This window comes from Catharus ustulatus, chromosome 5 (genome assembly GCF_009819885.2).
Source record: "Catharus ustulatus isolate bCatUst1 chromosome 5, bCatUst1.pri.v2, whole genome shotgun sequence".
Taxonomy (NCBI): domain Eukaryota; kingdom Metazoa; phylum Chordata; class Aves; order Passeriformes; family Turdidae; genus Catharus; species Catharus ustulatus.
In genome coordinates, this window is record NC_046225.1 from 22,652,296 (window position 1) to 22,678,591 (window position 26,296).

The window sequence follows — 26,296 nt, forward strand, 5'->3', positions numbered from 1 at the left end:
GCGCCCTGGGTGTCATGCGCCCCCCTGGCGCACCAGGAACCCCTCATTGCCGGTGCGCTCCAGGAGTCCCCTGGCGCTCTGGGTGACCCGATGCCAGCAGGTTCACCCTGCGCGGGGGCCTCCCCAATGCTGGCGAACCTGCCCCGCAGGGCCACCTCCCTGATGCCGGCGGCTTTGCCCCCCCGCCCGGGCTGCGTCGCCGCTCTTTCGCACCCCCGCGCAGCCACCACCCCGATGCCAACGAGCCCGCCCCGATGCCGACGGGCCCGCCCCACATGGCGGCCGCCCCGATGCTGGCCTGGTGCTGCTCCGCACAGGGGACGCCCCGATGCTGGCAGGCCTGCTCCGCAGGGCCACCTCCCCGATGCCGGCAACTTTGCCCCTCCCCACCCAGGCTGCGCCGCCGTGCTTTCCCTCACCCTGTGTGGCCACCGCCCCGATGCCGCCGGCCTCGCCCCGGCCCAGCACTGACCTGATGCCACCACTGAGCGGGCTCTGCTCGGCTGGGAACTGTTGCGGGCTTGCACTTCCAGGGTGGCAAATGTTGCAACTTTGTACATCAGATAAGGTGCACTATAAGGCGCACTTCCGGGTTCGAGGGAAAATTTTAGTCAAAAGGGTGCGCCTTATAGTCATGAAATTACTGTATTTGTTTTCACATACAATTTAGCAATTACCTGCAGAAGGTACATAAACAATGAAAATGTTCTTATTACATGCTAGTTAAATAGGCATTTAAAAATAGAAGTGCAGCCACCGCTGGCTGATATAGTGAGGGCAGGAATACCCTGTGGTTTAGGATAATTGCTTTAATTGAAACAGGTGTACCACAGCATTGCAGCAATTTTGCTGCTTTGTGAATCTCACTCTAAAGTTTACAAGTGGCTTTTATAATTTTCATTTTCTTTACTGGAACACCTCAGAGAAGCAACATAACTGCCTTAAAAACATTTTCCATTATCTGCAAGTAGTTCTAAAGTGGTTTCTGCTGTCCTTCCTGAGATGAATACATTTTGGCTTGCTTCAGGTGATTTGCCTTGCAGAATACCAGCAACCAAGAGCTGGAGTTGCATTTTGAGACACATTTACTGGATGTGTGTGAGGTGGGCTGACTGGGAAAATCAATTCCTTCTGGATGGGTGAGGGGCACTTATTAGTGCTGAATTAAATGTTCTCATTCTGTTTCCAAATGTTAGATTGCAGGGGTTATTGAAGTGCTAGCAAAACTGTTTCCAGCTACCATATCACTGTTAGTGATCAGGGCAAGCAGTGTGAAGATATGAATGGTTGAATTTTTGTCAAAAGATTGCAAAGGGCCCAAGAGATTAAAATCTTTAGATTCTAAGGTCTCATTTGAACTAGTATGTATGCTTGTTGTTCTCATCCTACATACAGTCTAGATGGAAATGAATCTTCTTGAGATTAGAAGTTTTGAAAATCTCTGAGTAAAGAGAGGAGTCTTGGTTATTTTATGCTTCATTATATTTCTCATTCTCCATTTTTTTTTTCTTTTTGTCATGAACTTTAACTATATCCATAGTTTCATTCTACAGGGTGAAGTAGGTAAGTCCATTCAATTTGTAAAGTTTTGAATAGCTCTGTCCTGGCACTGCTTGCCTGAGAAAAAAACACTGCTTCCTTTTGTGTGAGTTTTTTGCATGAAAAGATACTTGTGGTAATCTTGGAAAGTTCACAAAAGAATTAAAGATGCAATAGATGTCATTCCACATCATTTATGTTGCCCAGATTTTTCATCAATATATTTCGAGAAAGTGAGCAAGAACTTCTGTGCCTTTCCACTTCTCCTTTGAGATGTTTAACTACTGTACTTACTTTAACAAATTTTTGCTGATGGACAGTAGTTCATTGCATACTGACAGAGTTCATACATTTCCTTCTCTAATGTCTTTCCTTTAAAGGCTGATATTTTAAAAGAATCAAACAACCTTCAATTCCCCAACTGAGGACATCTGTGACAAGAAGAAAGGGGACAAACTTTATCCTTTGTCTACAGCTGATCCTGTCTTTTCTCAGCATAGTGGTGAAGAACAATTTGAGAGGGTGTTTTCTTCACACAGGTGTCAAAGACTGATGAGTTTGAAGTGAGGATTGTAAACAGACTTGCATTACATTTTTGTTAGGGCTCACTGTGGCAGGCTGGGAGCATGGTTATAGGAGCTCATGAGTGTGGCTGAGTGAACAGCAGAGAATTCCATTATTAGGCTCCGGTACCCTAACTGAAAAAGAGCAGACAACCCTGAGAAATATGGTGATCCATCTTTCCATTGAAACTTGGGTAAAAGTTGAACATCAACTTTTTTTTCACCAAAACTGTAGAGCCAGTTTTTAAACCCTATCCTAATTGTAATCAGCCTTATTTAAGTCAAGCGAAGTACAGTAATTTCACAATTATCAGCTGCACCTGATTGTAAGCTGCACATCCGGGTGTCGACAACGTTTAGGTCTTCGTCCATATATAAGCCACACCACATTATAAGCAGCACTTTCATTGGCAACGAGGACCTGTGTGCAACAAAGTAACAAATTAGTAACAGTCGCGCAATTGTGGTGTTTACTGGCTCGGCTCGGGGCCGGGCGGGCTCGACCCACTTGAGGCTGCCAACAGGGCCTGGTGGCCCAACTTGGCGCTGCTGCTCAGCTGGGCTGCTCAGGGCCAGCCGGGCGGCACTGTCATGGCTGCTGCCACTCGGCAGAGGAGCCCGGTGGTGCCGGGGCCACTCGGCACAGAGGCGCGCGGTGCTGCCGTGGCCATGACCACTCAACATGGAGGTGTGCGGCGCTGCCCCAGCTACTCCTCAGCAACGGAGGCGGCTGGCACTGCCCCAACCGCTTGGTGGCACAGAGGCGGCCGGCGCTGCCCCAGCTGCCGCCGCTCGGCACAGAGGAGACCAGTGCTGCCGCTGCTGCCGCTTGGCAGAGCCATCTGGCACTGCCACGGCCGCCAGGCTCGCTCACCCCGGCCTGGCGCTGCCCCGCGGTGCCCACGGGAGTCTGCTCCCCCTGCCGCGCAACAGAGTAACCGATTTGTAACAATCGCACGATCGTGGCTTTTACTGGCAGGTGCTCAATTCCCGAGCTCAGCTTGGCCCACAGCTTGCACTTCCGGGTTGGGAAATTTCTGAACTTTGTTCATATATTGACTGCTCTGAAATATAAGCTGCGTTCTGGGTTGTGACTGAAATTTTAGTGAAAGGGTGCGATTTATAGTCATGAAATTACTGTATGTTAGTGCTGAAGTTTTGGAAACAACTGTAGTAAAATGCAAGTCAAAGATATGCAGAAGTAAAGCATTTCACCTACAAACCTTTAAAAACTCCTACAAACCTAAAAGGCCTTTAAAAATATAGGGGATGAATTGACACCTGTGCAGTGTTATTCTCAAAGATGAGTGTTACCAAGTGCTTCTTAATTATTTCTAAGCACACAGAAGTTATCTTTTGCAAGATTTCAAGGTGCATATGCTGAGATATCTGTTAAAGAGCAGCTACTAGACCCCAATTTTTGATTTATTTCCTTTGCCTTCCTGGTGTGTTTGGTGCATTACAGGGGTCTTGGGGTTTCCTTTAGCTCTAATATACTTGTTTTTTCTTCCCTCCCTCTCCCCCTACTGTATTTTATAATTCTTGCCTTAAAAGACATGGGGTTTTTTTTCCTATATACACAAGTTCTTGATTCCTACTTGGTCACAGTAGTCTCATAGGATCTAGCAGGTTTTTTCAAAGAGCCCTTCAGGTGACATGAGATTTGCTTTCTTGGGCTGAGATGTGCTTTCTTGGGCAACCATGCACGAGTAACTAGAGAAGAATTTTGCTTGTCAGAAGAACCCCTTCCAGGTTATGGATGACTGCATAAACTCTCTTACTGTTTCTTATTGCTGAACTAATAATACATTTTATTTCTAACTTTGAGTCAGTTTCCAAGTAGGAACAGATGAAGCACAGCTTAATTTCATCAGGATGTGATAGTTTCTATTACATTAACTTTCAAGGCAGCAAAATTAATCTCAACTTACATTATATTTCAAGTGCAGTAAATTCAAAGAATTATTCAGTAAGAGGTGAAAATAATGAAGGGAAAAAAATCTGCCTGAAAAGTTGAGCATTGTCACTGTACATTCAGTACCACGTAGTACTGGACTTGGTGGGGTTTTTTTGGTTGTTTTGTTTTGTTTGATTCAAGTTAAAATAATACTTTTCTGAAGGCAGAATTTTGGTGGGCTTTAATTTTCAAGTAAGCTGCCTGCATATGCATCTTAGTAGAATCTCTGAAGGCAAAAAAACTATATGACAGGGAAAAGCTGCTAGTACATAGAGTAGATTTTTGTAGGGTAGACTTTGACTCCACATTTCAATTCAGGCAAGCAATTCAAAATAGTGGTATTTTGCCTTTTAATATAATTTGGGAGAAGTAAGATGTAAACCTTACGTTCCTGCTTAATGTTGAAGTTAACTCTTAATATAGAAGGCAGATAAATGTCAGAAAAAAAATGCAAGCTTGTAATTCAAATCATGCCCACATTTAGTTTCCCCTAGGTAATTTGATAGCACTTGCTGCTTGCTTCAATAAACATTGCACCAAAGTGCAGTATAAAAACCCTTGCTCAACAACATGGCTCTTCCCTCTGTACACAGACAGAAAAGACAAATTAAATAGGGGAGCCATATTGCATTAGAGCTTTATGAGATGTGTGCTGCAGAGCCTTTATTCCATCAAGTGTGGTGTTAGATATAGATCACTCCCCTTTCTTATACAAATAAAGATTTCTTTCTCATACATAAAAATCAATATAGTTAAGAAGAAATGCAGTTGAGCCTTCAATAAACAACGTAAAACGCCTTTCTCATTCCTGCTTAACTAAGATCAAAGCCGCAGACTGGTGCAGATATTCCATATGGAAGTGGAATTACTTTATGTCTTCTTTTATCCTTTCAATACATGTTTCTCACTTTTATCTTTAGAATTTCATGAGTACTCAAGCCTTGTTCTTTCCATTTGAACAGGGGTCAGTGAATGTGAAATTCACTGTATGAGCCCATGTGCATACCCAGGGTTATTTTTTTCTTCCCATGCACTGCCTGAAGGTACCACTACCCTATGTGCAGTTCTGGTTTTCTCAGAAATTATTCTAAAAAGTCAGGAGGGTTCACAAAAGTGCAGAAAAAAACCAGGAAGAGTTCTACAATGTTTTCATTGTAGTGGGAAGAGATTAATCCCAGTTTACAAACTGTAATGAAGGCAAGGCTAAGAGTCACTTCATGGGAATCTGAAGACCATAGGAGACAGATTTCTGAGAGCAGAACAGATCCTCCTTTAGGATGCAGAAATATACGAAATTATATTATGGGTGTAAGTTAGAACTAAGTGAATTCAAACAAAGTGTAAAAGAAAGAATTATGAAATTTTCCTTATGGTGTAAGTATTGTCTTTATATCTGTATTTTTAAAGAAGTGCTACAGTGCTTTTAGTTAATAGGGACTGAAAATAGAAGGTACTCACTTGTTCCATTTTCTGTGATATGAAACTGTGTGGTCAGACTGAGAGAGCTTCCGACTTTACAGCACTGTTAATACAGTTTATTCTTTTGAAACTGTGCAGCAAATCATAGCTTTTTGTTTGTAATTTGTGCATGTCTGTTTATGAGTGTTATGGAAGATCAGATGAGATTCTGAAAATAACATTGCAGAAAGTAGATATTTTTATCCCAGCATCATAAACCAAACAATTTTGCTCTGAGTTAAATAACACTGCTATTTTTCTTGCTATTAACCTTCAACATTTCATCAGAAACAGGTATTTTTCAGATTGCTTTTACCATGGAAATTACAATATTCACCGCTCCAAATACACTTTGACAAATATGAGCCTGCTTTAATGCACCAGTAAGAGTTAGTTAACTTGAAATATCATCACCTGCTACCATGTTGAGCATGGCCCTTTCTGATTCCCTGTGACAGAAAACTTTGTGAAAGGGTGAGATTTATTAAAAAATCTTGAAAATATGGCAACTGTTCTCTAAGCAGTTTGTAGACATATAATTAACTCAAAAGACTAAATGATAGTGTCCCTATTCTACAAGTTTCATTCAGATTTTCCTGGGTAAACTTTGTTTCAAGTGTCTCCAGAGTAAAGAATGGATGAACAAAGTGTAGAAATAATTTCTTCTAAAAGGAAGGGAAGACAAATAATATAAGCATTAATCCTGGACTGGAGATAAAGGTTCTGCTTCTTCTCTTATATGTGGACTTATGTGGGATCCTTGACAAGTTTTTTATTCTCCTTAGCTACATCTGTACTGTGTTTCCAACAGAGCATCCTCCTGCCTGTGTGCTTTGTGTGTCCCAGAAACATTCTAACTCTGTGTGCACCCCCTGTTTCCGTATCTCCTGATCCTCACTGTGCAGCAGCTTAGGCACTGTGGAGCTGTGGTGCACGGCAGACAAGTGTCAGTCAGGCTGCCTGACCCTGACCAGCGGGCAGACACCATGAAGCACAGTGAAGGTAAAGTGCAGAAGCTGTATCTGTTCCTCAGCCTCTCATGGCTGCTCCACAGGACTGTGATTGTAAACTACTCTGGGGATATTAAGCTACCCTGGCTTGATGTATATTGTTACTGTGTTGCTCATCAAATCACAGTTTTTGATGGTTTCACATGACCACAAAATGAGGTTGGATGGGTCATCTGGGAGCTCTCATGTACACCTAGAGCCAGGAACATATCCAGGCACCTTTTGAGAAGCTCCAAGGAAACAGATTCCACACCCTTTCCAGGCAGCCTGTACCAGTGCTCACACTAAAAAAAAAAGCATTTCCTGATGCTCAGAGGCAGCCTCCTGTGTTTCCGTTTGTGCCTGTTGCCTCTGTCTCAAACTGTCACCCTAGTAACGCTGTGGAAGAGTATTAGTTGTCTTACTAGCATCATCAAGGGAAAGAGAACTAAAAAATTACAGTTCTAGATTTATTTTTGTCAGGTCTTAAGTAATTTTCTTAGAATAAGGACAGTAAAGAAAGATCATGAATTACTATCCTAACACCTGAGAAAATATCCTAAACATACCAAGTAATTTTCTAATTGTCAGATCATGTTCATGTGTTCAAATATATATTCTTCTGTCATTAAAAGCTAAGTGATCCATTTTTAATACTATCACCTATTTGTCAAGACTCTAGGAGTGAGCAGATTGTGTTAATATGCTCTGCTTCCTACACTGCAGTTTCAGTATTTATTCTGAAATATTTTTTATTCTAAACATAATATCCTGAGGTATTTTTCCAGTATTTCTGTGAACAATCTTTCTTGGTCTTAGAAATAGAGATGGTTGTCATTGCAATGTGATGAGCTGATTTCTGCTGAAGGTAATTTCTTCAACACCTCAAAGTTTTATTAGGGGGGGAAACAAACTGTCTGTCTTCTGGTATTTTTAATAGATTTAAAACACATTAGAAAATATTTTTTATAATGTTTTCTTCTCTCTAGAAAATACAAAAGATATACTTGTGATATATGAACAAGAAGCAGAAGAGTGGGCTCTGTATTTAAAATCTCTCTTTGGACTCATAGTGAACAAAGAAGGAATCCTACTCTACGATCTAGAGAATTCATCTTTCAAGGACCAGGAACTACTCTGTTTACCGTCTTATAAATGTAAACTCCTGATACTCTCATGTGGACTTCTTAACTGCCTGAATCAAAAAAGAAGTTATTTTCTGGAACAAGTTCTAAAACCTTCAGATAATGTGGTCATTCTACTTTGTGGAGTGGAGAATTCAGAGATTCTTTATGAGATACTAACCTTAGATGGAGGCAGCAAAGAAATTTCTACTGATCAGAAACCTGAGGAATATATTTCTGTTGTTAAAGGAATTATTCAACCAGGTAATATATTACTACTTGTTTGTAATCCTCAGGTCTCTTACCTCCTTTTTTAGCCAAGGTTTTGTCTGCCAAGCAGAATATTGTGCTTCTCTCTTTGTTATGTGCAAGGTGCCATTTTATGGGAATGGGAACTTGTGCTTGAGAAAGACATTCTGCAGTTCAGGATTTTTACTCAGAGCTTAACCTAGTTTTGGATGCACATGAACAACCAAGAATATTCTTTTGAACACTGGGGTAGAGAGACCCCAGCTGAATGAATGACTTAGCTGGATGTCCCTGCTGCCTTGTGCTTAAGCAGGTAAGCTTAAATATGCCATAGGGCTTTAAAACCTGCCCAGAATATGTCTACACACAGTCTGCCTATATGAGATTAGTGTTTTTAAAAGAACATTTTAGACTCCTCCCCAACTATCTTCTCTTCAGTATTGAATAACCTTTTTCTCAGTACATATTTCAGACTTCGTGATTTGGGCTCATTGCAGTTGTCTGGTTTGGTTTCAGAAGATAATGTTTGCAGGTTCTGTCTGTGCCCAATATTTAGCTTCAGACTGGAGTTTCTTGCCAGTTTTTTGATGGAATGAAAACAGTAGGTCTATACTGTGTGTGTATATATAGGAAGTAACTGTGCTTAGATACTGTCAGTTGACACATGCACAGGAAATGGCAAACCTTTCTGAAGAAATAAACAGTTTTCTAGAAGACACAGGAAAGTTCTTTGCTTAGGTCAGTGCATTCACAAGAATACCTATTACCTGTGCCTTTGTGACTTATGTGTAATATGAGATGTTTAGTAGGTGTTCTTGCTTTTATGCTGGCCAATATCAGCAATTTCAGAGATTAGGAGAAAGCTGAATTAATGAACGGTTGTTGAATGCTTCAGTCTCAGTGTGTGCATCTTTACTGGGGATGTATATACTGTGTCTGGGATCACACAAGTTCAGTGGACTGAGCTAGATCTGGTAATGGAAGTGTTGATGATGCCTGGTGCTTCAAGGCTATGCCCTCCTCCACACTTGTAGCTTAAAACTGCTCTGGCTCTGCTTTTTGTGTACTGATGTGCCCTGGCCATCAGCCAGGCCACAGCAGATCAGGGCTTGATATGAGACCTCTGCTCTGCTCTCCTCTCTCTTGCACAGTGAAAGTGTTCCAACTAAGAGATTTCCTTTCATCCGAGTGTTGATTTAAGCTCTGAGAAATGACAATGTGCGTGGTTTGTCGTTGCTTACCTTTGCTTAAAGATATGATACCTGTATAGATGATAGTCTTTTGTATAATCCTGTTAAACTCTTAGCGTTTGTGATACCTGTGGTAGGGATTTTGACAGATTGTACATCTGGGAAAGAAGATTTTTCCCTTGTATTTAAAATTATTGGCTAAGGGGTTGTTTGGTATATACAAGGATTATTTCTCCTTTGGAGTGTATTTTTTTGCCTTTCATTGGGACCAGACACACAAGATTTCCTATTTGTTTTCATATGGATCATTGTCTTCATCCCCTTTTGTTTTCAGTGCTCATCCCTAGACCCTCATATTCTTGACCCTTTTAGAGATAGTGATGAAAACACTTTTGTATATCTTCTTCATGGGTTTCAGTTCTGGTTTTTTCCGCTAAACTGTTCATTACTCTTCCAAGCATTAGTAGCTTCTTGTCTCCTCAGTTTTGAAAAAAGCTATCACTCTACCAGTCTAAAAACTTAATAATGCACTTTAATTATAATGACCCCACCACATGCCTTCCACTGCAACTAAATTCTGTTAATCCCTTAGGACGGCGAGCCATTAAGATCCTAGGACTAATGGATGCACAGGGCTCAGGAGTGGCCTGCAGGCAATTAAGACAGCTGAAGATGTATGCTAAGTCAGGTTGTTATCTCACAGTTTAACATTCTCCTGGGGAGTGTTAACATAGCATAGCATAGGTGCTAGTAGTCACCATCCTTCTGCTACAGATTTCCCCATACTCAGGAAAGCTCATAGGCAAGGTAAGTTTTTAGCTGTCTCTTCTCTCCTAGGTGCTATTCTCTTTGCACTGTCCCTACAACCTGAGATGGAAGAAATGCAAAATACATCTCATTTTATATGCTCCACAATTATTTCACCTACCAGATGGTGCTGGTTTCGTATTCTTGGAGCAGACAGGTCTTTATCTGTTAAAACTTCCTTCTGGCTCTAAAGTAGTATATATGCCAAACATTCTAGGCAAAAACTAAAACTAATTAAAATGTTAAATAAAACTAAATAAAACTAAATAAAACAGAAGATGCAGAGGATTTTGTACTCAGCAGAGAGCTTGTTAGTCTGTAATGTGGTTCAAGCACAAAATCTGAATGGTTTGTCACGCCTGTTTGAACATGTTCTTGAAGGAGTAAAGGAAGAACTAGGGCATGGAGAGTGACCTTTCTAACATAAATTTCCAGGATGCTGACAGACTTTATTATATTCACCTTCTGCATGAAGAGGAACACAAATATTTTTATTGTTGTCAGAAGATTCCTTTTGCAGGATTTGTTTGTAAAATATTTCACTGTTTGAAAATGCCACATTCAGATTCTGAGTTGGTTTTGAATTTTGTAGATCCTGTGCCTATTGCCATAAAAAAGATAACTGCCAGAGAAAGAGGAGAACACTCAGAAGTTATGTTGTTCTATGTTAACATCTGAGATGGCCCAGTGAGACGCATCTAAGATGGCCCACTGAGACTCTAGAATTCTGTCTTTCCTTTATCAGCTTTTCCCAATATTGTTGAAAATAGAATCAGGAAATATATTTTGCTTGCATCTGTCATTTTGTTCTCCTGTGTCTTTCTACTATTTGTCCTTGGTCTGCTGAACTGTGTAGATTAAACTGACACATTTTCAATGTATTAATTCAGTGTCCTGGGGTACTAAACATAGATGAGGTTTTTCTGTTTAATCCTGAAAGACTTCAAATTCAGGAAAGCATGTGTTTTTGTAAAGGATTTATAGATAGATATTTGCATCTGTAGGTATTTAACTTAGATCCTTGAATGTCCTAGATGTCTCCTGTAGTTGTCCTCAGTATTAGTGGTGCAAAAAGAGAACAGGTCTTATCTAATACAAATAATTTTCTGTGACGCTGTTTCTAAAGTGTGCTGACACTTTTATTAGACTTTTGGTGGGACTTCTTGGTACAGGAGTCATAAGTATCCATTAGTCTGCTTGCCGTTTTATTAGGTTTCATTTTTTAAAGCTCAACAAAAGCAACTCTTGTCACTTCCACTTCCAGCCTTTTCCCCAAGCAGTGATATCCCTTTTTTCTTTTAATGCCAAAATATGAAGAGAATGTACTTCTGCAAAATTTGATTGTTGAGAACAGCTCATCAAACCTACATGTATCCATTCATTATCTGCTATTGTATTAAAAAGTGAGATGTACATGAAGTAAAATAACCCAACTAGAAAATGGTACGCAGAGTCTTTGACAGCTGAGGAAAGATTCTCAGAACAAATTTGTAACTTTTACCTGAGACAGCAATATGCCATTAATTTCTGATTGTTTACCTAAAAGGTATTCCATGTATCTGCACGCAATTTTAATGACCAAGAAGAGTAATTTTAAGAAAACTACTTCTGCAACTAGTAGTAGGGTATAGATGTGGACAAACAAGATACTAGCATAGGGTGTTTTTCTCTAATAAGTAAATGTGGGAAAAGCAGGCTGGGAGCTAAAATAGTGCTTAATTCATGCAGATCTTCAGACCACTTCAAATACTGAGGGGCTTGTGTGCAGACCACACAAAAGAGGAAGAAATAATTATATTTTTATCATAACTTTTATGGTTTGTGTTTCCTGTTTAATTTCTAGTACAGTGGCATCAATTTTATTTTGGTTTGGTATAACATTGAATACCGAAGGAATGTTTCACATTTTGATTCCACTGCTTTGCTTGTTCTCCTGCAAAATCCTCTTTGCATTGCCACTCAAATACAAGTAATAAATGGCAATGGATTTCCTTAGGCTGTGAGCAAGACTTGTGCTGATGAGCTAAACCCCTGATTAAGTGGGAACTTTACCATTGGCTTCACTGGGCAAGTGCTTCACCTAAATTTTAACACTGACTTGGAGTTGTTCTGGTTTAGGGGACAGTATTGCCAGAAAAGAAAAAGGCGAGAGTTTTTCCCAAAATGGAGAGTGAAAAATTCCTTCCTTCCCAGTTTACTATAATTTGGAAATTAAGGATCTCAGGAAAAAGGTATGGGTTTAGGAATAACAGTTCTTTACTGATATATCTACAAGACAAACAAGAACAACATCAGCTATGAAAAGATCATTGACAAAACAGAACGAAACTCAGTCTCAGTCCTTTTGTCCAGTCAGGCGCCCTCCTCCTCCACACGGTCTTGGTGGAGCGGGGGCGGAGTGGCTTTTTTTCTCAGTTGCGGGAACTGCAGGAGAAGGCAGGCAGAGCAGCAGGGGGGTCCCAGGTGGGAGAAGGGTAAAGGAAAAGAAGCCTCCGCTCAGTGTTTGCGTCCCGGTTCTCAGCGCTGTTCTCAGAAGCAGGAAGCTGTAGCAGTGTCGGAGTGCAGGGACTGGTCACACCACGGAGGAAAAAAGAAGTTTTCTCCTCTGCGGTGGGGCCAGCGAGCGTGAGTGGCTTCTTGAAAGGACAAAGCAACTTACAGCTATTCATCCCCACCCCCTCTTTTGTCTTGAGCAATTAGAAACCAGGGAGTTGCCCAGCCAGGTTACTTTGACATGCTAATGGGAAAAATTTTCTCCACTGAGGGAAAGAGTAAAAAACTCCCCCAACCCCCAACAGGAGTCTATGAGAAAATTAAGCTAAAGTGCTAAAAAACCCTAAACTTCAAGAATAAAGAAAATTACCAGAATTTTATTTTTAGTCTCTGTTTGTTTGTGAATCCTGAATACTCTGTGTGTGTGTGTGTGTGTGTGTGTGTGTGTGACCTAAGTCTTGGTTGTGAAGATTTCTCCCTGAACGTGCAAGACTGAGTAAATAGAGGAAAGTAGGTGGGTGGTTATGGCCTCGTTCACTGCCAGGGGAGGTTTCAATAAATGATGCCACATGGCTGTACCTCTATTTACTCCTTCCTCAATGTATTTACATTCAGACAGTACATATCACTGTTGGTGTTTTAAGGTAGTGATCTCATCTGCTTTTTGTAGTGCACCTCAGATACCAATAAATTTTTTTTTTTGTTAGAACGAAAATAATCCATGTGACTGCATCATAAACAGAAGGGGCATTTTGTTAGTTGGTGTGTGCTGCAGTATAGTTCTCATTTCCATTTTGCCCTGCCAATGAGTCTTTGAACTGCTCTGCAGGGACTGCTAAAATTGCCAGAGTATTACATATTCCTGAGATGCTGTGCTTCTCCATTCCACATAGAAGGGATGCCAATGCTGTGATGGGGGCTGGTAATGACTTCCAACAAAAAAAATGGATTGTGTCACTAGCTTCTTTCATCTGACATGACATCCTGGCTATTTCAAAGCAGAAGAGAAACTGAAGTGATTGTCTGGAGGTGGCAACCCCAGATAAGATGCTGAGACTGTCATCCCCTTTCACTTAAACTGTTTGACTTCTTTGCTATTTCTTCTCTTTTTTTCTGCAAAATTCAGAGAAGACTTTACTTGTTAAGGTTTATTTGTGAGGTTTGTTAGGTTTCTTAGCAGCTCATGTTCTGATCTAGTCATGGTAACCTGTACCCTTAGATTCTGAAGTATGTGTATGTGATTTTTCCTCATGTTTATGACAGTGATTGGATGAAAAGTTGTTACACCCAGAAAAGTGAGTGCACATCTTAAAGTTTTTAGCATGCATTTTAGAATTTTTTTCAGCAATTTTAGCAGCTTTTAGGACAAACTTATTAAAAGTTTAGTTAATAATAAAAGTCAGATGACTAGAACATAAGCATTATTGCAACAGCATGTACTAAACATATGTAAATTTTACTTCTGTTTATTTCATTTATATTTTTTTATTTTAAAAATAAATTAATGGATTTTTCATTTTTAGTCTGCTGTTTCAAGGTTTGAAATGGACATCGTCCGAATTTATGTATTGTTTACAACCCAGTCATCAGTCAGTATTTAATTGCAGTTGTGAGACTGTTTATAAAGCTGACAAATAATTTAAGATTCCCAGCAAGTATTTTTGCAGGTAATTCTGTAAAATGGCTGTGTGCGTCTTTAGTCTTATATGTCCTTCATGTAATGTATTATTGAGTCTGACTGAGTTTTGCACTGTGGTTACCATCACAATTACTGAAAAGTTTTCATTGGAAGGCATCTAGAGAAGACCTCTGTAAAGGTACCCCTTGTATGTATTTTTGCAAACAGCTGTTGTTACAGCAAAATTGCTATTTGTAATTTCACCATAATGATACTTCCGTTAGATTAGTTGCATCTTATTGGAAATGGGGTAAAATAAATGAAGTATAACACCTATTTAAGTTCATGGTAGAAAAATAGAATCAGATTTTGCTCTTGGTAAGGTTCTCTTAACTTAAGTGTACTTACTTAAAAGGCTGTGATTCCAGAACTTGGTCGTGCAAATAACTTGGTCGTGCAAATGTTAATACAGTATCTTAGGGGGCACAGGCTGAGAGAGTTGGGCCTTGAGAAGATGCAGCTGAGAAGGCCTTATCAATGTCTATCAGTATCTGATGGGAGAGTGTCCAGAGAATGGAGCCAGGCTCTGCTCAGTGATGCCAAGCAACAGGACAAGAGGCAACGAGTGGAAACTGATGTTCCACCTAAATGTGAGGAAGAACTTACTCACTACATGGGTGACTGAGCCCTGGAACTGATGGCCAAAGAGGTTGTGGAGTTTCCCTCACTGGAGATGTTCAAGAGCTGTCTGGATGCAATCCTGTGCCATGTGTTTCAGGATGCCCCAGCTTGAGCAGGGAGCTTTGGACCAGATGAGCCGCAGTAGTCCCTTCCAACTGGACCCTTACAGTGATTTTGTGTTGGATGCTGTTTAACATCTTTTTTGGTAGCATTGAGTGTACCCATAGCAAATTTTCTGTTGACACCAAGCTGTGTGGTGCGGCTGATACGCTGGAGGGAAAGGATGCAATTTGGAGGGACCTTGACAGGCTTGAGAAGAGAGCCCACACCTCATGAAGGCCAGCAAGGCCAGATGCAAGGTCCTGCACATGTTGGGGCAATCCCAAGCACAAGTACAGTCTGGGTGTTGGTTGATGAGATCAACGTGTGTGATTGCAGCCCATAAAGCCAAATGCATCCTGGGCTGCATCCAAAGCAGCATTTGCAGCAGGTGAGGGAGAGGATTCTGTCCCTCTGGTCTGCTCAGGTGAGACCCCACCTGCGGTGCTGCATCCAGCTCTGGAAGCTCCCAGCATATGAACAACATGGGCCTGCTTGAGCAATCCTAGAGGAGGCCATGAAGATGCTCAGAGTGCTGGAGCACCTCTCCTGCAGACAGGCTGAAAGAGCTGGGGTTGTTCAGCCCAGAGCATAGAAGATTCCTGGGATAAAACAAGGGAGAATGGCTTTGAACTGGAGGAGAGTACAGTAATTTCACGAATACAAGCCGCACCGTTTTGACCAAAATTTTGCTCCCATACCAGAAATGCGGCTAATACTCAGGAGCAGCCAATATGTGAATAATTTTCTGACATTTTCAACCCCGGGAGTGCAAACCAAGTCAGTGCAAACTGCAAAGTCGAGCTCCTGCCAGTAAAACCCGGCATTTACGCAGTTGTTACAAATTGGTTACTCTGTTGCACAGCGGGTGGAGCTGCTCCCTGCAGGCAGCACAGGAGGTGAGGAAGGCGGGTCAGTTCCCTCCTACTGGCCCCGCGGCTTGGGGGAGGCAGGGGGTCTCTCCTGCTTGGCCCCGCGGCTCGGGGGGAAGGCGGGACAGCTCTCTCCTGCTTAGCTCTGCAGCTCGGGGGAAGCAGGGGCTCTCTCCTGCTTGGCCCCGCGGCTCGGGGGGCTCCCGTCCCCGCGTGCCACCGCCACAGGAGCAGGCAGACTACATCCCCACCTCCCATCACCACCGCAGGTGCCGGCGGGCTCTGTGCCCCCCCCTGCCGCCGCGGGGCAGCACCGGGCTGGGGTGACCGAGCCCAGCGGTGGCGGCGGCCGGCCCCGAGCGGCCCCACTGAGTGGCAGCGCCGATCTGGGCCACCCAGCTCTGTCAGCAACCCCGAGCCCTCGTGGCCCGAGCCGAGCCAGTAAACCCCGTCCTGCCGCAGTTCTGTTACTATTTGGCAACTTTTTTGCGCGCAGGTCCTCGCTGTGAACGACAGAGCAGCTTATACTCAGGTGCGGCTTATTTATGGACAAAAAACAAAATGTTTGCCAATACCCGGCGATGCGGCTTATACTCAGTGCGGCTTGTATTCGTGAATTTACTGTAGGTTTAAGTTTGATGTAAGGAAAAAAATTCCTTTCAATGAGGATGGTGAGGCACTGGAATGGATTGCTCAGAGAAGCTCTGCATGCTCGATCCCTGGAAGTGTTCAAGGGCAGGTTGGATGGGGTTTGAGCAATCTGATCTGGTGGAAGGTGCCTCTGCCCATGGCTAAGGGGTTGAAGCTAGATGTTCTTCAGGTCCTTCCCGCCCCAAACCACTCTATAGTTCAGTGATACTGTCTTTAACCAGATCTGTTGTATTATCAAACACTGAACACTTGTCTTCCAAACTGCAGTGTCTGTATACATTTCAGTTTCTCACTTTCATGCACATGATTATATTATATTATATTAATTTTTTTACTCCTAACTCCTCTTCCATTATTTGCTGTATTGCCTTTCAGGGAAACTTCTTCTTCAAGTACACATTTCTCACCAGCTCTGGTAAATTGAAAAAAAATAAGTCAAAGGGACATTTACTGAAAAATACAGTTACATCTAAAGGTTGGCTTGTTCCTCTGACTTGTTCTCTAGGTTTGTTCCTCTGTACTAACCCTTGGATCTGTTCTGTGATTATTTTTTCTGTCTTCAGAATAATAGCTTTAAATAGCTTTATCTTATATTTAAAATACATACAGATTTTAATCTTAAAAAAAAAAAGTGGAAGTCAGTGTGATGATATTATCTTCTTTCTTCTTTCTTATTTTTTCCTAGATAAACCATGGGATGAAAATCCTGGAGACTCTGTGTCTTACATCTATGAAACAGTTATTGCAGATGGTAAGTTGAATTCCCCTTGCCATTCACAGAATAAAGCCAGTACTTTCCAGAAAATTAAATTTGTTCTCTTACATCTTGTTAGACATGAAAGGCAATAAACCATTCCTACCACAGCATACAGTGTAGAGGAACATGCCTTGTTCTCAGACATCCGCTCCCACATCAATACCCACACAATCTTGTGAGGAGTGTGAAAAGGGGAGGAGATACAAAAGGATTGGGTTTTTTCACTGTGATTTCAGCGTAGAGAAAAAGGAAGACATGGAGAGCTTTTCTCTCCTGTTTCCAGCATGAGGAGTTTTGCTTGTAAGAAAGAGCTGATTTTAAATTTCACTTACATCAGTCCTACTCGGATCACATTTATGGCATCATTTGCTGACAGCCAGTGGCTGGGAGAAGATCTGCATCACAGCTTCAGCCCCTGTCGACATTTGCCATTTTGGTTTATTTGTAGCTGTGAAAGTTTATAAAAGGTTCTAGACTGGCAAAATCTTAACTTGCTTTTAGTAAAGAGCTACGTACCATATTTCTTGTCCTCAGTTCTTAGTGAACTTTATTTCTGGGTTGACACTGTTGCAAAGTAATTGGCTTAGTAGCACCAGCATAATTACCAATGGAAGGGGGCATGTAAGTTATTCCAGGATTCCTGGCATAGCAGTTCTGTGCTGCTGGATTCTGAGGTTAGTGGCTCTTTCCTGTTCAACCCCCATCCATATTCTAATAAGGGTCTCTTTGTGAGTCTCTTGACATCTTGGGTTTAATGGTATGATCTCAAGCAGAAGGCTGCTGTAAAGCTACACTGGTTTATCCCTAGAGACCTGTTATCGAGGTTTCTATGGATGTCTCTTTTGGTCCTGTGTTGAATGTGCCATAGGTCAGTGCACTGAAGAAGTGTGTTGGTACAAGGAAGGCTTTCTGGCTCATCATCTAAGGTACCAAATAAGTTGATGTCAGCATTTCTCTCATTCATCACTGTTACATCCAAAAAATGAGACAGTAAAATAGGGAATAGAGAAGACAGAGTCCCAAGGAAAGAAAGGACTGAGGAGATGGTCCTCCAAGCTACTTCTGTTTTGTTATGGCTGTTTGAACAGCAGCTTTAAGTCCAAGTTTACTGTCAACTGATAAAGTGATATGGGGATTTTTTTCAACAAAGAAATTCTTGCATTAGAAACAAAAGTTTCACTTGAAATCTTAGCAGAAGTTTCCTGATCAGCCATTCTCAGTCAGCTTTTGGCAGTCATCCTGAAAGTACTCATTGTCTGTGGCCTTTGCTGGTTAATGATGTCTGGTTATTGCTAAGAGGACCGAAGAGATTGTTGTGATGAGTGAAAGAGCCAATTAGAAATGAGGGATTCCCAGTAATGGTATTATGTATGAGGTTATGGCTGACTCCCAAACAAGTGTAAGGAACTGCCTGGTGAACATTCCTTCTGTAGTGATCCAACAGGGAACAGTTACCAGATACCACTGCAGAGCTTTGGAGGGAGAAGTAGCCCAAGAAGTGAAACGATTGGAATGTTCAAGATTCGGTGCATCAGTCTTTACAAAGCCAAGAAAGATGAGATGGCAACTGCAAAATTAGCTAGTATGTGTACCCTCCAGAGTGTAGGTACTGTTTACCACTTCAGGTAAACAGACAGGGTTTGACTTCAGAAGAATTGTGAAAAAGTGTTTCCAGGGACTGTCTCTTCTCGCTGCTTCTTCCTAATAAGAAGCAAATGTATACAGTACTTAATTGCATGAAAGACACAGAACAGAAGTGTCAGGAGAAATTATAAACCAAGAAGAGGTTTTTGCCAGAACCCTATAAATTCTCTGAAGAATGGTGCTTTAGGTGAGGTCTGAGGTGGATAGTGGCTTGCTGAAAGCTGAAGTTTGTTTTGTATATGCAAGCGTCATACAAAGGAAAGGATAAGCTGAAAGGAGATGGAATTTTAGCTTGAACTGGAATGAAAGTTGAACAGAAGTATAAATCTAAATGAGAAATCTACAGCAACAAGGGTGGAAAGAGCAGTGAGTGGATGACAGGACATATTAAAAAAAAAAGATCACTAAAAAAAATACCCCTATATTCATTAAAGCAAAGACAGATGGGGAATGAGCAGGCGCTAACAATCAATAAGAAGTGATTGAATAAAGTGAATTGTGCAAGGCCTTGAGGGAAAAGGTCAGACAGTACATTGGAAAATGGAAAAACAATATGATCACTGAAATCCTTTGGGGAAATACGAGCTACAAGCAGATGTGAAAACAATTGATTTGCTGCTGAGTGAGGGAAAAGATCTAGTTGTAGAATGCTAATAATTATAATATGAATATATGAGGACTCAGTCCTGTAGGTGATAACAGAATAAATCAGCTCTTCAGCCACTCAGAAGTGTTGTCATGTGCGTTCTTTATTTTTGGTTTCTGTGTAAGAAGAGGACTACGGAGTCCTATTTTGAGAATATCCCTTGTGGTTCCTCAGGAAGTTTTCTGTTCACCAAAGAATCATTATTTATAATTTGTGCTAAGGTAGAAAACTGAAGCAATTGTACTAGGATCTGCGTATACAGCCTTGTCACCGCAATATAAAATATGAATGCATTATTGTGGAACTGCAAAATAGAGCTAAACTCATTTTTAGGTACCCATTAAGTGATACTCAGCTTCCAAAAAGGCTCTTCCCCTTCTGTGAAACAGCTCTGTCTTTTTTAACATTTGCTTGTATCCTAGCACTAATTAACTGAAGCAATTAGGCGTGGGTAAGTGGAGCACAAAAGGTGATTTTAAAAGGTGATTGCTGTCTGCCTATTAAGTTTAACAGCAGACATGTTTTGATCCTGCTCAGAGGTCTCATCAAGGTAAGATGTATGTGCATACGTGTATATCTGTAGCCTTTATCAAACTAAACTGAAGAAAGACCAGCATTTTTAGCAAAATAAATCCCCTCTGCAGATAAAGTGTTCTAAGAGTAAATCTGCTATGCTAGTCTTTTCTTATAATGCTATCTAAAGTCGCATTAAATAAAACTTATCTATTCTGTTAAATTAAAGGACATTGTCTTAAAAGATGAAGACCTCAGATTACCTTTCGATTCATAGCTCTAATAAAAGGGAGTTTTGTTAAATCAGGAGTTAGAAAACAAGCGTGGTTTTCAGATATGTAAAAAATAACACTTTTGATTGTGTTCCTAAGATAGCCATGTACCTTTTAGCCCACTTTAAGGGTCAATAGATTTTAGCTATTTCAAACTAAAGGTGGGAGTAAATTGCAAAGCAGCCTGTCCCCAGTGAGTCAGTCCTGCTGGCAACTCACATTTTTTCCTTCTTTAATACCAAACATGTCTTGTGTGAGTTTCTGCTGATAGCAGCTGTGGCAGCATGGCACAGGAGACACGTGGTCTCTTAGGCAGACAAATCCCATGTAATTTAGAGCTGTACAGATCAAGAACAGCATCATAAATTTAGTCCAGATATTGCTAAGAGCCCTGTGCAAGTATTGAAGTTCTGCTGTCATCCTGAGACTAAGACACCCTCTTGGTAAATGACCTGCTGCAGTCCAAGCTAGCTTCTGTTACCAGATTGATTTAAAGGATCTTATAACATGGAGTATGTCTGTCTTGTGTCAGTGCACATTTTGATATTATTAATGATGTGTCTGAGCAGGGTGAAGGCAAAGAGTGCCTGCTACCAGTGTCTCTCCCTGTAACTTCTCCCAGTGCAGCTATTAAAGGACTTCGGTTATGTTAAACTTCATGACCTTCCATCCATGTCCTTTTTTGATGACTCTAAGGAATGGTCTTCATAAAGAGAATAACTTCAAAAATGGACAAGAGGGGAAAGTTTGGCTACTCAGTCCTTGAGGAATTTCTTCATTCATTGAGGGTAATACCTGTAAAAACTTAAACCTCTTTGAATGTTGTGCCTCCCTGAAGTATGTTTTGATCCTCAGACACTCCTCTCTGTTTCCTTTTATATGTGTGTGTTTCTAAATGTAGCAGTGTGCCACTTCTGTGTCCAAACACAGTGTGCAGTTTGAGCCTGGGCAGTTATGAGAGGCTTGAATTGGAGTTTAGAGATAAAGGAGCCACTAGGCAGCTGCAGCTAGCCCTTTTGTGATAATAAGGAATTTGCAGGAGCATTTTATTAGACTGACAAGTTTTGGATGTTGTTCAACCGTGGATGCCTCTGCTATCGATCCTTTTGTCTTCACTGGTACTTTGAGTAGGTAGCAGGAGTATAGCCTGCCTCAGTTGCAGCAGCACATCTCATTTTGAGCAGTGTTTAGTGCTGTATAATCCTTCACTCAAATCTTTCACTGAAACAGAGGTGAGAGGTGTGTGAGAGGTGTCTGACAGCATAGAGAAATGGAACAAAACCACCCAAGTATTCTTACTGTGGTAGAACTCCAGTAAGGCTGAATTGGATGGAAGGACTCTAATAAAACATTAGGCTTCAATAAATAAGAGCTCCTGGTACACACAGGGGCACAGACTTCAGTTTGTTTCTTCCTTGAATAAGTACGCAGAATCCAGAAACTGGAAGTAACAAGCTTGGACTCCATCAACAGCTCTGCTCAGTGCCCATATGACCTCAGACAAGTACAGTAAATTCACGAATACAAGCCGCACTGAGTATAAGCCGCATCTCTGAGTGTTGGCAAACATTTCGGTTTTTGTCCATAGATAAGCCGCACCTGAATATAAGCCGCTTTGTCGCTCGCAGCGAGGACCCGCGTGCAATTAGTAACAGAACCGCGGGAGGGCGGGGTTTACTGGCTGAGCTAAGGCTGTGCAGGCTCGGCCCGCTAGGGGCCGCTGACGGGGCCAGGTGGCCCAGCACGGTGCTGCCGCTCGGGGCTGGCCGCCGCTGCCACTGGGCTCGGTCACCCCGGGTCGGCGCTGCCCCGCGGTGGCAGGCAGGGACGGAGCTTCCCCTGCTCCTACGGCAGCGGCGGCGGGCGGGGACAGAGCTTTCCCGCGCCCGTGGCGCCGGCGGCGGGCAGGGACAGAGTTTCCCCGCTCCTGCCGCGGCGGCGGCGGGCGGGGACAAAGCACCCCGTCGGCTCCCCGAGCCGTGGCAATGGCTGCACGGGGCTCCTGTCGGCTCCCCGGGCCACAGCAATGGCTTGCACGGGGCTCCTGTCGGCTCCCCGGGCCGCGGCAATGGCGGCGCGGGCTTCCCCCCCCATCCCCGGGCCGCGGTAGGGGCGGCCCCGGTACCCCCTCTCCTCCCCGGGCCGCAGCAATGGCGGCGCGGGCTTCCCCCCCCCCTCCCCGGGCTGCGGTAGGGGCGGCCCGAGTCCCCCCTCTCCTCCCCGGGCCGCAGCAATGGCGGCGCGGGCTTCCACCCCCCTCCCCGGGCCGCGGCAATGGCGGCGCGGGCTTCCCCTCCCCTCCCCGGGCCGCAGCAATGGCGGCGCGGGCTTCCACCCCCCCTCCCCGGGCCGCGGTAGGGGCGGCCCGGGTCCCCCCTCTCCTCCCCGGGCCGCGGCAATGGCGGCGCCGGGCCCCCCCCCGTCTCTCCCCCGGGCTGTGGCAGAGGAGGAAAGAGAGCTCTCCCGCCTCTCTCCCCGCCCCCCGTGCTGCCTGCAGGCAGCCAGGCTCCACCCGCGGTGCAACAGAGTAGCGATTTGTAACAATCGCAAAATGCCGACTTTGCAGCAGCTCGGCTCAGCACTCTGGCAGGCACTTCTGAGGTTGTATTAGCCGCACCTGATTATTAGCCGCATTTCCGGTTTAGGAGCAAAATCTTAGTCAAATTGGTGTGGCTTGTATTCGTGAAATTACTGTAGTTGTTATTTCCAAAATAATCAGCATGCCTAATAGAAAGTTTTTGGGACAGTCTTGCTATATGTCAAACTCATCAGTCGTCACATTCCTAGTGCTGCTGGTGAAGCTGAAAGTCATGGATTTCATTGCAGAAAAAGATAATAGCATGAATTGATATGCAGTAAAAGATAAAATCAGTCCCCAAAAGCATCTAAATATATCCATCCTAGCTAAGGCACTGGCAAAATCAAACATTTCTTACAAATCACAGACCACTTAGAACTAGTTCATTGTTATCGCTTTAGATTGCCTCTGAATATAGAGTTACAATCATATGAAAGTATATATGAGAAGAAATGCCTACATTTTCATGCAAGTAATTTCTTAAAGATTATTGATAAACTCATGGTAAATAGCCTTTTGCAGTTTGGGGAATTATTTGAAGGAAGACTCTTTTGTTTTTTACTATCAGATCCAAAAAGGCTACACATAATAAGACTTTCATATTCTCTTTAGATGCATTCATGATGACTCCATTAGGCTACAGTTATATCAAAGTGATAAATCGTTGTGTACAGAAACATACCTGATAATAAAAGAGCAGATAGACATGTACCTCCACATAAAATCAATCTATGCCTACGTGTGTATAGCAACTGAGAAAATAATAGATGTTGGGGGGTGTTTTGGGGATTGCTATTATGGGAGAGCAATAGATGTTAATGAAACTTGCAGTATCACTGGTTGCTAAAATGATATAAACACCAACTTATATATAATATTCAGAAAGGGAAAAACTGTTCTTGAGAGCTTTTAAAGGAACTGTCAGTTTGATACTTATTTGCAAGAAAAGTTGTACCCCATAAATAAAGTAATAGAAATATTTTAGAGACGTGGGCAAAATAGGCCAGCTCACAGAAAGCTGCTGTTTTTGACAGAAGAACTCAACCATGCAGGAAAAACTGGGGCTGAGAATGCTTTTAAGAAAAACAAAAATAACTGTCAGTGTATTTGGAAAAGATAGTTGGTTCAACATAGAGAGAAGTGTTATTTAAAGCTTGTTCACTAATAAATATGTTTATCTTGATTTGGGATTTATTCATCATAGAAAACAAAGAAATTAAGAGTGAAGTCAGATGGTTTTGAGTATGTAGTAATAATTTTCTGTGCTTTTTGGAAACCTTTTCATTCCTAAGCCTTCTCTCACCATTGTAAAATAAAACTTCAGCAGTGTAAAAAAGGGGATTTATTTTGAAATAACATCTTAGAGAGTGCTTATGGTAAAAATGAGTAAATCCCACGTTCATGCAAGGAATACAGTCCCATTGAAGGAGGCACAGTGTGGTGGATGACTTCTGCCTCCCTGTTTCTCATAGCCTTTCACAGGTAATTTATAGAGCAATTTGTGCAGTTCGAGACTCCCTTTCAATCCCACTCTACTGCACTCTCTGCTGAGCTCATACAGCATTTACAGATACCCACACTTTAACAGGATTATCTTCCATAAATGTCTATGATAAATTTATGATGGATTGCGAGAAGAACATGGATTTGCGTATGTCTTTTTTTCCTGATTTTTTTCAACATTACAGGAGGTTACTTCATATCTTTTCTGTATGGTTCTCCTTTAATCCATATTTCTACTGGGCACTCACTGAACTGTTTGACTTCAGGCTTCTGAATTGCAAGGAAGTCACTTACACATGGGAACCTTTTCAGTTCCACCTCCCAGAACCCAGTGGCACCACGTCTGCCTTTACCTCATGTTGTGCTGAAGAGTGGGCCTATCATATTGCACAGGATGCTTCTTGCACTTAAAGGATCTGCTGTAATCTTCTTTATTTTAATCTTTAACACTGGAACACCCTGACTTTTCTTTCAGGTGGCAAGGTGGCCACATGTGCTAAATTACCCTCCCATTCCTTGTCATCTGCTTAACTTGATTTACCCATATTTCTCATCCTCTTGTGTGACCCAGGGCTAATTGAGGACTTCTTTTGTATCGCAGTTTCAGTTCTTCAACTGGCATTGCTTTAGCAAAACTTGAAGAACTGAAATTTGTAAAGCTAGCAGGCATTTTGCTTTTGTAAAACCAGCCTAATTTTGACTCAGAGATTCATTTCATGGGTAGCCTTAGAAAACATATAAATCTTTCATAAGTTTGTTTTCTGCTATTTTTAATGCCCTAAATCTGTCACATGCATTATTGACTCAAAACATGTAGCAACTACCAAGTATCAAAGACAGAGAACACATCTAATTCTCATGTAGGCTGCAGTAAGGATAACTATGGAGTGTATTTGAAAGGTTAGAGTTTGGGGGTGAGAGGGGGAAGTTGGATATGGCAGGAGGGTTGCTTAGAAGCTATGGTGAAGTTGTTGAATACACAGGAGACTTGAGACACTTTATGAAAATTTCTCAGTTTATGTAAAGGAATACAATTTCAAAGTCATGTCATGAATTTCATTCAAAATGTCAAATTGAAAGCAATAATATATTCCAAAGGGTCTTATGTAAAACACACCAAGTTAATGTATTGAAGTTACATGAATAAGGAGAGAAGACTGAAGTGAAATTAAAAACATCAGTGCTGTCCCCAATTAAGTTACAGTAAATGAGTGTTGTATTTTAGTATTTAAAGTGAATGTAAATTTAAGTTTGGTCCATTCAGTGTGGCCATCAGCAGCAGATATTTGTCAAAAGTAAGCCAACAAAAGTTACCTGATGGAAATTAAGCATTACGCTCTATAATAGATGATAATTCCCAGTAGTGCTGCCTTGATTACTCAAGGGAAGATTCTAATAGATTTTTCCTTTCTTTTTAGCTTCTGGTTCATAGTGTTGTCTATGCATCATTGGATATAGTTAATAATTTCTTATACTTTGATCCTACAAGAAAGGGTCTGGTTTTACTCATCAACTCCTTTAATTGTTACTGCTACATTTTAAAAACCTCACTGATAGGTCACCATTATATAACACGTTAAAAGAACACATTCACCAAGCAACAAATACCCTTTAATAAATCATTTCTCTTACATAGTCCAGCACAATAATGATGTTCCTTTTATGTTTCTTCTAAGATAATCTTCACCCTCAGTTATAAATTCTGAAATTTTTCTGAAAGCCTCAGGAATTGGTGGAGCTCCTTAGCCATTGCTTTTAGGTAAAAACCAAGAATATAAAGAGGACAAATAATGAACATGTCAAAAATTTAAATGTTCAAGAGACCTGAACATCTGGCAACACCTTATGCCTACATAAAACAAATATTGTCTATCATGGCTCCATTTGTGTTACTACAGTCTTATTATTGTAGTATTAATGTCTTTATGAACTAATTTGTTTCAGTTAATGCCAACAAACCAAGGCTTGCTTCATCTCTGGTGTATTGCTTGTTCAGAATTGACAAAATAGCATTTCATGTGATTGTTTCATGTTCCACATTTTAGGACAGATCATGTGCAACTGCTTGTAGGAATTTTAGTGCTGGAGATGGT

At 41.8% G+C, this 26,296-nt stretch overlaps 1 protein-coding gene across 1 annotated transcript in view; it reads left to right on the plus strand.

Annotated features, from left to right (window-relative positions):
* The first annotated feature begins 2,784 nt into the window (after positions 1-2,784).
* The window catches only part of BANK1 (B cell scaffold protein with ankyrin repeats 1), a 128,797-nt gene continuing 105,285 nt past the window's right edge, over positions 2,785-26,296 (plus strand). The window contains exons 1-3 of the mRNA XM_033060023.1: positions 2,785-3,036; positions 6,423-6,519; positions 16,976-17,041. Of these exons, the coding sequence (XP_032915914.1) occupies positions 2,785-3,036; positions 6,423-6,519; positions 16,976-17,041 (415 nt within the window). The remainder of the gene's footprint in view (positions 3,037-6,422; positions 6,520-16,975; positions 17,042-26,296) is intronic.